At 52.8% G+C, this 14,176-nt stretch overlaps 2 protein-coding genes across 3 annotated transcripts; one reads left to right on the top strand and one right to left on the bottom strand.

Moving 5' to 3' along the window:
• Nucleotides 1-102: 102 nt before the first annotated feature.
• Nucleotides 103-11,058, bottom strand: Lrwd1 (leucine rich repeats and WD repeat domain containing 1). 2 transcript variants are annotated; one of them, XM_008832288.3, is made up of 15 exons: nucleotides 10,608-11,058; nucleotides 9,664-9,898; nucleotides 8,840-8,956; nucleotides 8,202-8,342; nucleotides 7,869-7,973; nucleotides 7,198-7,320; nucleotides 7,003-7,117; nucleotides 6,046-6,155; nucleotides 5,240-5,447; nucleotides 4,697-4,769; nucleotides 4,460-4,600; nucleotides 941-1,032; nucleotides 646-801; nucleotides 443-555; nucleotides 103-348 (listed from the first exon to the last, which is right to left on the bottom strand). In XM_008832288.3, the coding sequence occupies exons 1-15, from the start codon at nucleotides 11,000-11,002 to the stop codon at nucleotides 208-210; spliced, it is 2,265 nt and encodes a 754-aa protein (XP_008830510.2). In that variant the 5' UTR covers nucleotides 11,003-11,058; the 3' UTR covers nucleotides 103-207. The 2 variants fall into 2 exon arrangements, with proteins under 2 accessions (XP_008830510.2, XP_017653420.1); XM_017797931.2 differs by having other exon boundaries at nucleotides 7,198-7,323.
• A 54-nt stretch (nucleotides 11,059-11,112) lies between these two features.
• On the top strand, nucleotides 11,113-13,946 carry Alkbh4 (alkB homolog 4, lysine demethylase). Its single transcript, XM_017797933.2, has 3 exons — nucleotides 11,113-11,148; nucleotides 12,058-12,255; nucleotides 13,359-13,946. Exons 1-3 carry the CDS (start codon nucleotides 11,113-11,115, stop codon nucleotides 13,944-13,946), a joined length of 822 nt encoding a protein of 273 aa, XP_017653422.2.
• Nucleotides 13,947-14,176: the final 230 nt, after the last annotated feature.

Here is a 14,176-nt window from a genome sequence, read left to right on the forward strand (position 1 = left end):
GCTTGCAGGAACAGAATCTGGGACTGCTGGGCCTGCCTGAGTTAATCAAGGAACTGCCCCTGAATGGGACTCACATGACCATACACAGCTTCCACAAGCTTCTATTACACAGTAGAGAATTTAATAAAAATATTAGTACAAAGACCTCTGTCATTAGCCGTGGGCTAATATGTTGTGCCCCTGGCACGCTGCCCTGCCCTGTCCAAGCTAGGGTCTCTTCCAGATGGCCACAATGTTGGAGTCTGTCAGAGCTGTGAGGTAGGTAAGGGCTGCGTTGGCCACCACTGTGTTTACCATTGTCTTGGTCACTGCCTGGCCCAGGGCCATGGGCTTGGGCCACTTCAGGATCTGTTGGGAAGAGAAGGGGCTGGGCTCCTGCTAGCCAGTACTACCCCAGAGGCCACCGGGAAGGAGCCTTGGGGTGTCTGTGTGGACACAGTACCTGTGTGGGTGCCTGCGGAGGTGCTGACAGTGGAGGCGGCTGCTTTAGAACCTGCTGGACATCATAGATCCACACGTTGCCCTCTTCATCCCCACACAGCACGAGCCCTTTGTCTATCAGAATGAAGGTGAGAGCCTAAGATGGGGCAAGGATAGGCAGGGGTCTGAGGTGGAGAGTAGGTGGGACAGGGTAGGTAGACTCACCAGGGCAGGTGCTGAGTGAGAAGTAGGCCAGCTCAGTAGATGACCATTGCAGCTGGGCTAGGATGACCACAGGCACTGTGGATCGGCTGCCCCGGCCCACCCATGTCTGGCTCCAGCTCCACAGGCAGATGGTACCCAGTCCACTCCCTTTGGAGGCTGCAGGCAGAGAAGGCGTGCCTGGGCTGGTCATGTGCCCAGACTGGTTGTTGCCATATGCTCCCTGTTCCCCAGGAGGTGCCTTGGCAGCCCTCAGAGCTGAGGCCCAGCCCAGGCCATCCCAGCTAGGCTCACTCACCCACGACATCCTCATTCACAAATGCCAGCCCGTCCACTCTCTGTCCAGATGTTTCGGAGCCCTCAGAGAAGACGAACTCCACCTCACACACCCTGCAGAAGATGCTAGAGCTACTATGGGCATAGAAAGCTGCTTGCTTGCCTAAAGCACTGCCTAAACCCTGCTTGGGGCTGGGCAGCTATGCCCTGAAAGGGAGTCAACAATTCGGTGTGTGAGTCATGGGGAAGGAAGGGTCTTCCAGAATGGGGTGCCAGAGAAGCAGGAGTTCTCTAGGATCCCACCACCACCACCAGGACCATGGACACACATTGGCCACCGCCAGTGTTCAAAGCTGAGTGCAGGGGACCAGTGAGGGTGGCACTTTGGGTAAAGGCACTGCCCATGCAAACCTGGTGATCTGAGTTTTGATTCCTAGAGCCCACATAAAGGTGAAGAGAGAACCAGGTCCATTAAGTCCTTTGACCTCCAGGTACACAATTTAAGAAATGAGAGGTAGCTAGCTGAGTATGGTCTAGTCTGGAAGGATGTGGGCCTGGCACCTGACCAGAAGGCAAACCTGAGCCAGTTGTCTGAGGGGACAAGGAGGGGCGGCAGGTACACCTGAGGGAGCAGAGGAAGTGGTCCAGATATTTCCTAGGCAAGGCAGGGAAGCCCATGTCTCCCATCACCAAGTGGCTGGTTGCCACCACACCCTGACAGGCCTCTTGGCTCTCTGGAAGCAGCTGGGCCACTCCTGTCAGCATCCTTTTGGGGTTGTTCCTTGTGCTAAGGGTTAAGATATAGAACCTTGGCCACTGATTGAGGACAGGCAGGGACACTATAAGAGCTTTATTGGGGGCTGATGAGATGGCTGGGGTGGGGTAAAGGTGTTTGTCACCAAGCCTGACAACCTGAGTTTTATCCCTGGGACCCAGAACTAACTGTTGAAAGCTGTCCTCTGACTTTTGCAATACAAATAAATCAATAAATGTCATAATAAATTTTTTAAGTGCACAGGGAGCCAGGCGTGGTAAGAGGTAGAGGTAGACAGATCTCTGTGAGTTCAAGTCCAGCCTGCTCTACATAGCAAGTTCCTAAGGAAGACCCTGTCTCCAAAAGACAAAAAAAAAAAAAAAAAAAAAAAACAGGGGCTGGAGAAATGGTTCAGTGATTAAGAGCACTTGCAGAGGGCCAGAGTTTGGTTCCCAGCACCCACAACAGGCTGCTTTCAACCACCTGTAACTCTAGCTCCATCAGATGGCTCTGACCTCTGCAGGCCCCTGAACTCATGTGCATATGTGCACACACAGATACATGTAATTAAAAATAACTTTAATAAAAATAAAAGCACACCAGAACTTCATTTGGTAGAAACTTACATGTATACACTGTTAACCGTTTGCTCTGAGGTAACCTTCAATCTAGACACTATATAAGCACTGGCTCAGAGAATTTCCTCAGTGGTCTTGGCTTATGAAAAACCCTCCTCCCTTGGGGGCTGGAGAGATGGGGGTTTGATTCCTAGCACCCACATACATGGTGGCTAAAAACCGTCCTTAACTCAGGGTCCAGGGGAATCCAAAGCCCTCTTCTGATCTCCTTGGCATTGCATGACACGGGTGCACTCACATACATGCAGGCAATACACTCATACACATAAAAATAATAAATAAAGCCGGGCGTGGTGGCGCAAGCCTGCAGTCCTAGCACTTGGTAGGCAGAGGCAGTGGATCTCTGTGAGTTCGAGGCCAGCCTGGTCTACATAGTTCCAGGACAGCTGGGGCTACAGGGAGACCCTGCTTCAAAAAGACCAAAAAATAATAATAAAATATTTTTAAAAACCCTCCTCCAATACAGAGATATTAATGAAGGAGTAGATTCTTTGAAACCAAGCTAGCCAAAGGCTGACCAGTGAGATGGCTCAGTGGGTTAAAACCATTTCCCTTGCAAACCTGGCCACTTGAGTTTGAGCCCTAGAACCTACATAAAGGTAAAAATTGAGAACGAACTCTACCAAGTTGTCCTCTGACCACATCCTTACAGTGGCATGTATGCCCCCCAAACACATGCATACACATTATGATAAAATAAGTCCCAATGAGCCAGGCATAGTGGTGCACACCATTAATCCCAGCACTCAGAAGGCAGAGGCAGGTCTGGTCTGCAGAGTGAGTTCCAAGACAGCTAGGGCTATAGGGAGACCCTGTCTCAACAAACAAAAAGTGCTAATGAGAGATGGCTGGAGAGGCAGACTCTCTTCTGGCCTCCCGGATGACAGGCTCTCTGACTCTCCTCTGGCCTCCCAGATGGCAGGCTCTCTGCCTCCCCTCTGGCCTCCCGGATGGCAGGCTTTGACTCCCCTCTGGCCTCCAGGATGGCAGGCTCTCTGACTCCCCTCTGGCCTCCCGGATGGCAGGCTCTCTGACTCCCCTCTGGCTGGACGGATGGCAGGCTCTGCCTCCCCTCTGGCCTCCCGGATGGCAGGCTCTCTGCCTCCCCTCTGGCCTCCCGGATGGCAGGCTCTGCCTCCCCTCTGGCCTCCCGGATGGCAGGCTCTCTGCCTCCCCTCTGGCCTCCCGGATGGCAGGCTCTGCCTCCCCTCTGGCCTCCCGGATGGCAGGCTCTCTGACTCCCCTCCGGCCTCCTGGATGGCAGGCTCTCTTGACTAAAGCACAGATTTAACATTCAATTTCCATCTCTGCTCACTGCCTTCTGTGAGCGACAGGCAGCACAAACCAAATTCCACTAATACCACAGCTCACAAAGTCCAGCACCCACTGCCTGGGCAGCCTTGCCCTTCACCATGGCTATGACCCTCCGCTGTGCCAAAATGGTCCATCAAACTCTCTCCACCCCTGGCCTGTGCATCTGCTGTTCCCTGTCAACTCTAGGGTCTCTGGAAGAACAACCATCAGGTTGCCTCATGCCTTTTAACTGATGTCACCCTCTGGGGCTTTTTTTTTTTGAGACAAGGTCTCATGTAGCCCAGTATATCCTCCCACACTCTAGGTAGCCAAGGATGATGTAACTTGTACCTCTACCTCTCAAGTGCTGGCATCAGAGGCACGCATTTCCACACACTTGGTTTATTTGGTGCTGGGGGATTGGACCCAGGGCTTCATGAATATTTGGCAAGCACTCTACCAACTGAGCTACAGCCCTCACCCTCTTGGGCACAAGTTTAATGCCATCTTCCTGACTGGCCTATGCCCCTTGAGGGCAGTGAACCCATACCGAGCTGTCTTGGAGGCTTCTCACATGGATACAAAGGTTTATCACTAAAGCTTCTTCCCTGACCAGACCCCATCTCCACTCCCCTGACAAGAGCCCTGGGATATAAGCCACCACTGCCTCTTCACAGACTGGGACATGAGGCTTAGGCAGGAGATTCACACTGTTGAGTCACAGCATGGTGGTTAAAGGTGAAGAGAGGCCCCTGAACACAGTCTCTGAGGCAGCCCAGGCAGCAGTGTGGTGTGCCAGGGTTGCCTGGGGACCATGTGCACCTGCCGCCCCAGCTCTGAGGTCCAGCATCCTCACCTCCGCTTCTGGGGCTGGTCTAAGCGCACGTCCCAGCAACAGCATCCACCCTCACAGCCAGCCAGCAGGTAGGCATCAGGGCAGGAGGCAACCGGAGAGAGGCGCAGGGGGATGGAAGCAGAGTCCAATATGAGGAGCTGACTGTGAACAGATGTGTATATAGGAAATCATGAGCCTCCAGACCCTAAGCCTCACCCCAGCAGCCTGCCCCTCCCAGGCCATCCCACAGCCTCTCACCTGGCCTGGAACTCATAGTCATGATTGGGCATCCCGATGTCCCAGAGGATGATCCGTTTGTCATAAGAGGCCGCTAAGGAGAGGACCAGTTAAAGTAGGGAGCCCTATGGAGACCTTGCAGGCTGAGGCTGTGGGTCCCCTGGAGCTTATCAATAGCAGGGAGGGCAGATAGTGGCCAGGATGAGGACTCATGAGCCTACAATCCTCAGACTCCTGCCTGAATCTAGCATGCAAAGTGACACAGCCATCTTTGTGGTTCATCCATCATCTGTGCTAAGCTCACCACACCTGACGGCCAGGAATAACTACCCAGGTTCCCGATGGGAAAACAGAGCAACTCACGTTGCTGGAAAACTTCAAGGCCACACAGCAGGTTGGAGACAAAACTAGAATGGGAATCCCAGTTGACTAGAAGTTGCATCACTTCCTATCAAAGCCATCTGGGTCCAGAAGCCTCTGAACCTTACCATCCTGGGGAGGGGACACTGAGGCCAGGGCAGATAAGACTATGATGCTAGGAAAGGCCCAAGGTGAGGGTCTTACTGAAGAGGTGAGTCTCATAGGTGGGGCTGAAGCAGAGGGTGGCAATGGCCTTCTTATGGGCCCGGATGACCCCGCAGCAAAAGCCTGCACGCACATGCAGTAGCCGGATCACGCCCCGCAGGCCTGCAGCTGCCAGCACACTCCAACGCTTCTTGTGGCCTGTCTGGGTGACCACTGTTAGGACTGTCCAGGCCACAGAAAAGAATTCCTGATAAGGAAGGGGAAGTGGTCATGAGCAGGGGAACAAGTGGCAGCTTACTGGGTGGGCTAGTCTGGGGAAGTGAGATCCTGCAGCAAAGAGAAGCTCCTGGGAGGTATGGGGTGGCTCGGTGGTGGAGCATCTGCCTAGAATCCCCCAGTGAAGGGCTGGAGGGTGTGTGGCTCAGTGGTAGAGCACTTTCCTAGGATCTCCCAGTGAGGGGCTGGGGGTCTGGCTCCAAGGTAGATGCCTGTGGCCCAGGTTCTAACCCTCCAAAAAAACAAAAACGGGGCTGAAGAGATGGCTCAGTGGTTAAGAACACTGGTTGTTCTTGCAGAAGACCAGGGTTCGAATCCCAGCACCCACATGGCAGCTAACAACTGTCCGTAACTCCAGTCCCAGGGGATCCCACAGCCTCTGACCTCCGCAGGAATTGCACGACATGGGTGCACTTACCTACATGCAGGCAATACATGCATACACATAAAAAAAAAAATTAAAAACAAAGGTGGTAGGGGTGGGGACAGATAGCCTATCTTGGACCTCCAATCCCAGAGCTCCTACCACAGCACCCAACACTATGCAGAAATGGGTCCCTAACACTCACCTCGCCTGGAGACTTGTATTTGTGGAGTATGATGCCCATCTGGCAGTCTATCACGCAAACAGCCTCTCCACCACATGTAGCCACAGTCTGGGACGTGGATCCTGAGTGCCCTGTTTATGGGATCACCTGAGTAAATATGTTTTCTGTAAAGTTCCTTCCTGCTGCTCCCTTTTTCTGGCCTCCATGCCACTTAACTTTTTCTGGCATATACGGGATGAACTCATAGCCTCCTGCATGATAGGCAAGAGCTCCACCACTAAGTTACATCCCTAGCCTTCTTTTTACTATATATATATATATATATATTTTTTTTTAATTTACTTATTTATTGGCCTGGAACTCACTATGTAGACCAGGCTGGCCTCAAACTCACAAGAGATCCACCTGCCTCTGTTTCCTGAGTGCTGGATTAAAGTTATGTGCCACCACATCTGGCTTATTTATTTTCATTTTATGTGTATGTGTGTATGAGTGTTTTGCCTGCATGTATGTAAGTGCACTGTGTTATACAATGCCCACGGTGGTCAGAAGAGGGCATTGGATACCCTGAAACTGGTGTTATGGATGGTTGTTAGCCACCACGTGGGTGTCAGGAATCGAACCCAGGATGTCTAGAAGAGCAGCCAGCATTCTTAACCACTGAGCCATGTCTTTTGGGGGTTTGTGCACATGAGTGCAAGTGCCTGTGAAGGACAGAAGACGGCATCGGATCCCCTGGAGATGGAGTTACAGACAACTGTGAGCTCCCCCACATAGGTGCTGAGTATTGAACTCCAGCCCTCTCCAAGAACAGCAAGTACTCTTAACCACTGAGCCATCTAACAGGCCCCTCTTTTTACTCTTTGTTCTGACACAAGGTCTTACTAATTTTCCCAGGCACCTTTTAATCTCTGACCCCCACTGAGCACACTTGTGTGGCCTGGGCCTCCCAACACCCTCTGCCTCTGTACCACGCACCCTCCTCCCGAACAGGCTCAAAGGCGCAGGACCACAGCTGTGTCTCTAGGTCTTTTGGGCTGTTGTTTCTGCTGTGACACTGTAGGAAGTGCAGGGGCTCCAGCTGCAGGGAGGCCTGTGGGGACACAGGAGGTCAGGGCTGCTCTGGGCATGCCCTGTCTGCCTCCCCCCATCCCTGACACCCAGGAAGCTTACCTGTCCTCCATCAGAGTCCACAGATAGGTCCTCCATCTTAGCTGGCAGGGAGACACGAAGTCTCTTGGAGGAAGATAGGTTGAGTGGGACATCATCAGGCTGTTTTGAGGTCATCATTCTGGCCTGCTGAGGGAGAGCGGGGCTTGTGACCATGTGACCACTGGCTCAGGAGCTTCCTTTCCCCCAACTAAAGTCCCCCAAGAGCTGAACTGCACCCTCTTGTGGGTACAGAAAGCAAGAGCTGATACATGGTCATGGAGCAAACTTACTGTTAGGGTTGGAAACATGTCGCCCAAGGGTCCGTAGGTTAAAAGCCTTGGTCAGCAGCCTATGGACTAACTGGAGGGTATAGGTGACATCGCCTTGAAGGGGACACAGGGACATTGGTTCCTTTCTCTCTCTGCTCCTGGCTGCCATGAGGTACAAAGATCTCCCCCTCTACATGAACTCAACATGTACATATGGCCTCAGCACAGGTGCACAGCAATTGGGAGATAAGACTGTGGACTGAATCCCTGAGCCAAAACAAAACTTTCCACCTTATAAGTTGATTATCTCAGGTATGATGTCACAGCAAAGGAAGGCTGACTAACATGCTAAGGCATCCTTCCCATCTCCTGAGTTCATAGAGGACCCTCTGTGCACTAGTGCAGCTGTGTGGAAATACTCACCCTGGGCTTGCAGGCAGCTGTGGCTTGGGGAGACTTCTTTGAAACATCTGCTTCATGCACCTGGGTCCCACCTGAGGCTGCCAGTTCCTCGGAGATCATCCGCACCTGGATGAGTCCAGGCCCTCTTAGGTGTTCTTAGCCCCTCCCCAGCCATCTGGTTAGAAGGAGCTTTGCTTCTCAAGGTGGGAAAGGGCCTGCGTGGCCACCAGGGCTCCATTCCCTGACCCATTCCACTCCCCATAGTTCCTCAATTCATCGCAAGGCAGGGACTTCTCCAGGACAGCCCAGAGCCAGGGACATCGACTCCCAGCACAATGTTGCCGGGTGACATACCCTCCACTGAGTGAATTCGCTGAGGGACTCAGGACCGTAACACACATCCCTGACAGCAGATCTCACAAAATCAGCCCGAGCTTTCTCAGCATCCTCTTCAGGGTCCCGGGTGGTCAGGAACTTCTGCCAATAGGCTCTAACCTGGTGTGAGAGGGACCAGAACCAGGCCCAGCTCATCCCAGCAATCCTGGCCACATACAGCACGTCTACCCTCCTCATGATCACAAGGTATGTTAACTATACTGCCCTCTGGAAGCTTCTGCAATTATAGTCTCTTATCTGTAGCTGGATAAACCCTAAGCAACATGTAATGGCCTGGTATGATAGGACATAGTGGTGTACACCTGTAATCCCAGCACTTGGGAGGCAAGGCAGGAGGATTCTGAGTTCTAGGCCAGCCTGGGCTAAATGGTGAGTCCTAGGCCAGCCTGGACTACACAGCTAGACCTTATCTCTGAAGAAACAGCCCATCACAGAGTTCCTCTGCAAGAGTCCTAGCTTCCTGCCATTCCTATAGTACCAAATACAGAAAGCAAAACAACCAGGCTTAGCATAACAAGTCAAGCTTGGGGCTGTCAGGCAAGGTCCCCTGCTACACACCTCCCAATATCTACTTCCATTCCTCCCTATGCCCTTACCCTGTTGGTGAGCTCCTGGTTCAGATTCTCCACCTGAGAACAGGTTGCTGACATATCCTTGCCATTGATCTTCCGCAGCTTGGGCAGGAGAAAGGACACTTTCAAGTTGTCATTGACCTAGGTGATGGGGGAATAACAAAGTCAGGGGTGGGTGGTGCACACCTGTAATCCCAACACCCAGGAGAGCTAAGCAAGTGTCTCTAGCCTAGGCTATATAGCAAGACTTTGTCTCAAATAAGAAAAACAACAAAATTTGAGGGGGGGGGCAACAAAAACCCAAACAGGGGTGAGGATATAGTTGGTAGAGGGTTTCCCTGGCAGGCAGCAAGCCCTGAGTTGGATCCCCCAGCACCACATAAAAACTGGGTGGTACATGGCCAGCCCTCGGGAGGTAGAGGCTGGAAGATCAGAAGTTCAAAGTCATAGGCTGGAAAGATAGCACAGTGGTTAAGAACATTGGCTGCTTTTGAAGAGGAGCTGGGTTCAATTCCTAGCACACACAGGATGGCTAACAGCTGTCTGTAACTCCAGTTCCAGGGGATCTGACTCCCTCTTCTGGCCTCCATGGGCATTACACATGTGTGGTGCACTTAATATATGCAGGCAAAACACACATACACATAAAATAAAAATAAATCAAAAAAAAATTTTTTTTAAAGTTCAAGGTCATCCTTGGCTATATAGTTGTTTGAGGCCAACCTGGTCTACATGAGACCCTTTCTCAAACAAAACCAAACCCAGAAGGGCTAGTGAAGTCTGAGGTGCTCCTCTCGCCCCCAAAGAGTACTGGTCCTGGGCAAAGGGCTGTTGGGGAGGCCTCTCACCGTCAGGAAGGGATTGCCTTCCAGGCTCAGTTCCTCAAGCTCTGGGAACTGAGCCAAGGTAGTGACATCCCACAGTTGGTTGTTGGCGCAGTGGAGGATGCGCAGGTGGGGCAGGCCCACGTTGGGAGGCAGCGTCTCCAGCAGGTTGTCAGAGAGGTCCAGCTCCTGCAGCTGCTTCAGGCGGGCCAAAAGGCTGGGGTCCAAGTGCTCTGACAGCAGCTTCAGCCCAGACAGGCTAGGGTGAGGGCAGGCAAGAAAGCACAGAGGGCAGGCTGACTGCGTCATTCCACAGCACCCCAATGGGCCCCACAAGAATTTTCACCTGCTATTTCTTCTGCAGGCACGGGCAAGCCCCGCCCCCCGCCACTTTTTTTTTTTTTTTTTTTTTTTTGAGGCAGTCTCACTATGTAGACCAGGCTGGCCTGCCTTCGCCTCCCGAGTGCTGGGGTTAAAGGCATGAGCTAAACAGGACCGTTTGGTTTGGTTTGATTTCGTTTGGTTTGGAACACCGTAGCCCAGACTAGTCTGAAACTCACTATATAGTCCAGGTTGGCCTCTAACGCAGGGCGTTGGTTTTACTCGCGAGTGCGAGATCTTGTAACGACTTTGGAACCAGAGGACGCAAAGCTTCCTCTTGAATGTTTTTCCCAATCTCCGCCGGCTCCTCTGGGCTACTCCCCTCAATACTTTCTTGAATTCTCAACAACTTTCTAATCCGTCTGGGGCTGCAAAAGTCCCGCGCATGTCTACAGACAAGACCTTCCGCGCACGCGCGAGCTCCCCGGCGGGAGCCAGAGTCGAATAACGGGATAACGGCGGCAGGCAAGGGATGGGGAAGGGTACCGGCTTTGCATCCCGCCCATTGGGTGATCCGGACTGGGAAAGGAGACCTGCCGCGGGGGCCCCCAACCGGGATCCAGCTTCAGCCCCCCGCCTGCTCTTACTCCAGACTCCGGATCCTTCCAAGCCTGTCGGTCTTCGGTCGCCCTCGTTGTATGAGCAGCCGCGCCGTGAGGGGACCCATGGGTGTTCGTGGGGACCGCGGCCCGGCGCTGGCCCGGAGCCCAGCCGAACCCCCGCTGGCCCGAAGCCCGGTCACGGATGCCCGCAGCCACGGAGCCCAGGAGGTGGCGCCGCGTAAACCCTCTGTGAGGCCGCGGCGACCGGAAGGAAGCAGAACTCCAGACACGGGCCCCGCCCAACTCCGTGCGCAGGGACTACAACTCCTAGCAGCCCCCGCGCGGCCTGGCTGTCCCGACCGCACAATGGCGGCTCTGGCTGCGGCGGCTGTTGCTGCTGAGGTTCCTGAAAGTATCCAGGAGTGCGGCTGCAAGGGCATCCGGACCTGTCTGATCTGCGAGGCACAGTGCCACCGGGACCCGCCCTGGCAGCGCTCCCTGCAGGTAAGGGCTGGGACAAGATTCATACCCAGAAAAATTCTTGCCTCATATGGTGAAACTGAAGCCCAGCTTGGCCATAAGACCGGCAGGGATTAAAGCCTAGAGGCGTTAATTTAACATCTGGGGTTAACCATGAAAAAGTGCTGAATACTAGGTCGTCCATATGGGAAATCCATCCATCCAAACGGGCAATGGATAAATGAATGAAAAAAAGTATTTGTGCTGCCTTGGCAGTCCTGTAGCAAGTTGCCAGGGCCAATAGTTAGGAGATTACTTGGGAAAGGGGCCTGGGGTGGTCAAGTGAGGTGACGCTTCAGAGATCCAAGGGGCCTGGGCACAAAAGGCCCTGAGTCACTGAACAGGCTGGATGTGTTCTAAAAGGTTTTAAAGGAGTTGCAATGTTCACATAAATGCATATAGGCAAAACACTCATACACATAAAACGTGTGTGCACACAAGTGCAGGTGCCAGTGGAGGCCAGAAGAGGGTGTTGGATCTTCTTGAGCTGGAGTTACAAGAGGTTGTGAGCTGCCTGATGTGGATTCTGGGAACTGAATTCAGGTCCTCTGGAACAGCAGCAAGCTCTTTTAACCACTGAGCCACCATTAGATGGTAAATTTTAGCTAGACATGATGATACATGCTTGCAATACCAGCACTCAGGAGACTGAAGCAGGAAGATGGGGAATTTAGGGCCACCCTGGGCTACATAGAAACACCCCCAAAAGATACTAAATTTTATATTCTGCTGCGGGGGGGTGATGATGAATCTACATAATGTCCATCTCCCTCCTCCCTTGCTACAAACAACAATCCAAGGTTTAATTCTCACAGAGATCTGCCTGCCTCTGGCTCTTGAGTGCTGGGATTAAAGGCATGTGCCACCACACCCAGCTCCACCTAGTTTTTTTTCATATGGGTTCTGGGGACTGGAACTCAGGTCTGCCACTCTGCCAACTGAGCCATCACCTGACCTCCATCTCTGTCTTTTACAGAAACCATACCATTTCCTTTATTGCCCGGACACAGGCTGGGCTGTGGGGGCTGAGGACTCTGACTATGAGGGCTGGGCCTTCCCCTTCCCGGGAGTGACAGTGATAGAGGACTTTGTGACCCCAGAGGAAGAGATTGAGATGGTACGTCTGATGGACCGTGACCCCTGGAAGCTCTCCCAGTCTGGGCGGAGGAAACAGGTATGATGGTCCCAACTAGCCTGAGGGCTGGCCTGGCCTGGCCTGACCTGACCTGACCTGAAGGACAGCCTTGGTTTTCATGAGAAAGTCATAGATCCCTGAAGGGTCCCTGGCTTTCTCCTCTCTGGCCACAACCCAAGTATCCTGGGTAGAGACTGGGTGGCCTGTCTGATAGGTGTGTGGGCCTTTTTGTAAGGTGAGGCTGTCCCCCATCTCCAACCCCTCCTGCAGTGTCTTATTGGTAGGGAGATCATGGTAAGTTCTAGGTAGGGCTCTCCATCTTGCGTGGCTGCTGGAGGCTGCCAGGTGCCACCCCTTACCATCACATCCCTTGCCCTCAGGGACCACAGTCCCCTTCCTCCGACTTTTCCTCCTCTCACCCAACTTCTGTAACATGGTCATTTCCTATGGCAGCTTCCAAGGTGCTCCCTCACCCTCTGTTCCTGGCATCATACTGTTTGGTTAGAGCCAGCTGAAGGAGCCTCTCTGGCTTCTCTGAAAGCTGGAACCACCTCTCTGCCCCAGCCACCCACTGTATTTCCCTTTCCCCGCTCCCTTGCAGAAGCCCTGTCTGTGATATCAACTTCACTTTCCCCGGGTTGACCTGACTCATCTCTCTGGTGCTCTAGGCAGTGCCAGTTAGCAGAATTTTTTTCTCTTTTTTATTATTAAAGACTTTATTATTTAAAGTTTTTGATTGCTTAAATTTTATTTATTAATTTGTGTGAGTATTTTGCCTGTACCCATGTCATGGAGTGCTGGGAGGCTAGAAGAAGGCATCAGGTCCCCCTGGAACTTGGAATTACAGTGGTTGTTAGCCACCATGTAGGGGCTGGGAACTGAACACCAGTAACCTGCAAAAGTAGCCAGTGCTTTTAACTGCTGAACCATCTCTCTAGACCTACCATTATTTTTTAAATTATGTCTATATGTGTGTGTCTGTGTGGTTGTGCACCTGCATGCAGGTACCCTTGGAGGCCAGAAGAGGGAGTCAGATCCCCTGAAACTGGAGTTAAGGACAGATAAGGCCATTTCCCCAGCCTCAGGGTTGGCATTTCTTAATCTGAGCTGTTTCCCCACTCATGTTTGTTCCTACCCTTCAGGATTATGGCCCCAAAGTCAACTTTCGGAAGCAGAAACTAAAGATGGCGGGCTTCCAAGGTCTCCCCAGCTTCAGCCAGAAGGTGGTTCAGAGAATGGGGCTCTACCCGGGTCTGGAGGACTTCCAGCCAGTGGAACAGTGTAATCTCGACTACAACCCAGAACGGGGCTCAGCCATCGATCCCCACATAGATGATGCCTGGCTGTGGGGTGAACGACTGGTGAGCCTCAACCTCCTGTCTGCTACTGTGGTGTCCATGTCCCATGATGCCCCTGACAGCCTGCTGCTGTGCTCAGCCCCTTACATTGGACCGGATGCCTTTGCAGGCAGCATCGAGACTCCCAGCAGGTCTGTTCCCTGCCAGAAGGTGGAAGTAGCCATTTCCATACCCTGCCGCTCCTTGCTGGTGCTGGCAGGGCCTGCACGGCACCAGTGGACACATGCTATCCACCGCAGACATATCAAGGCCCGCCGGATCTGCAGCACTTTCAGAGAGCTGTCAGAGGAGTTCCTACCTGGGGGCAAGCAGCAGGAACTGGGGTACCAGCTGCTGCAGGTGGCACTGACCTTTCAAGGAAGACCCATCTGAGCTGCCTCCCTGGGGACAAAAGCTGCCACCAGCCTGACCAGAAGCATGGCTCCAACTCTGACTGCTGGCTGGGGTCTCTCCCCAACTCATTAGATCTTGGGAGGTTTTTTTTTTGGAGACAGGATCTCATGTAGCCCAGTCTGGCCTTGTGGCCTCAACTGACTATGTAGCCAAGGATGACTCTGAATTCTTTTTTTTTTTTGGTTGTTTGACACAGGGCCTCCTGTAGC

The sequence above is a fragment of the Nannospalax galili genome, unplaced genomic scaffold (assembly GCF_000622305.1).
Source record: "Nannospalax galili isolate Female #2095 unplaced genomic scaffold, S.galili_v1.0 scaffold675, whole genome shotgun sequence".
In the NCBI taxonomy this organism is placed as follows: Eukaryota; Metazoa; Chordata; class Mammalia; order Rodentia; family Spalacidae; genus Nannospalax; species Nannospalax galili.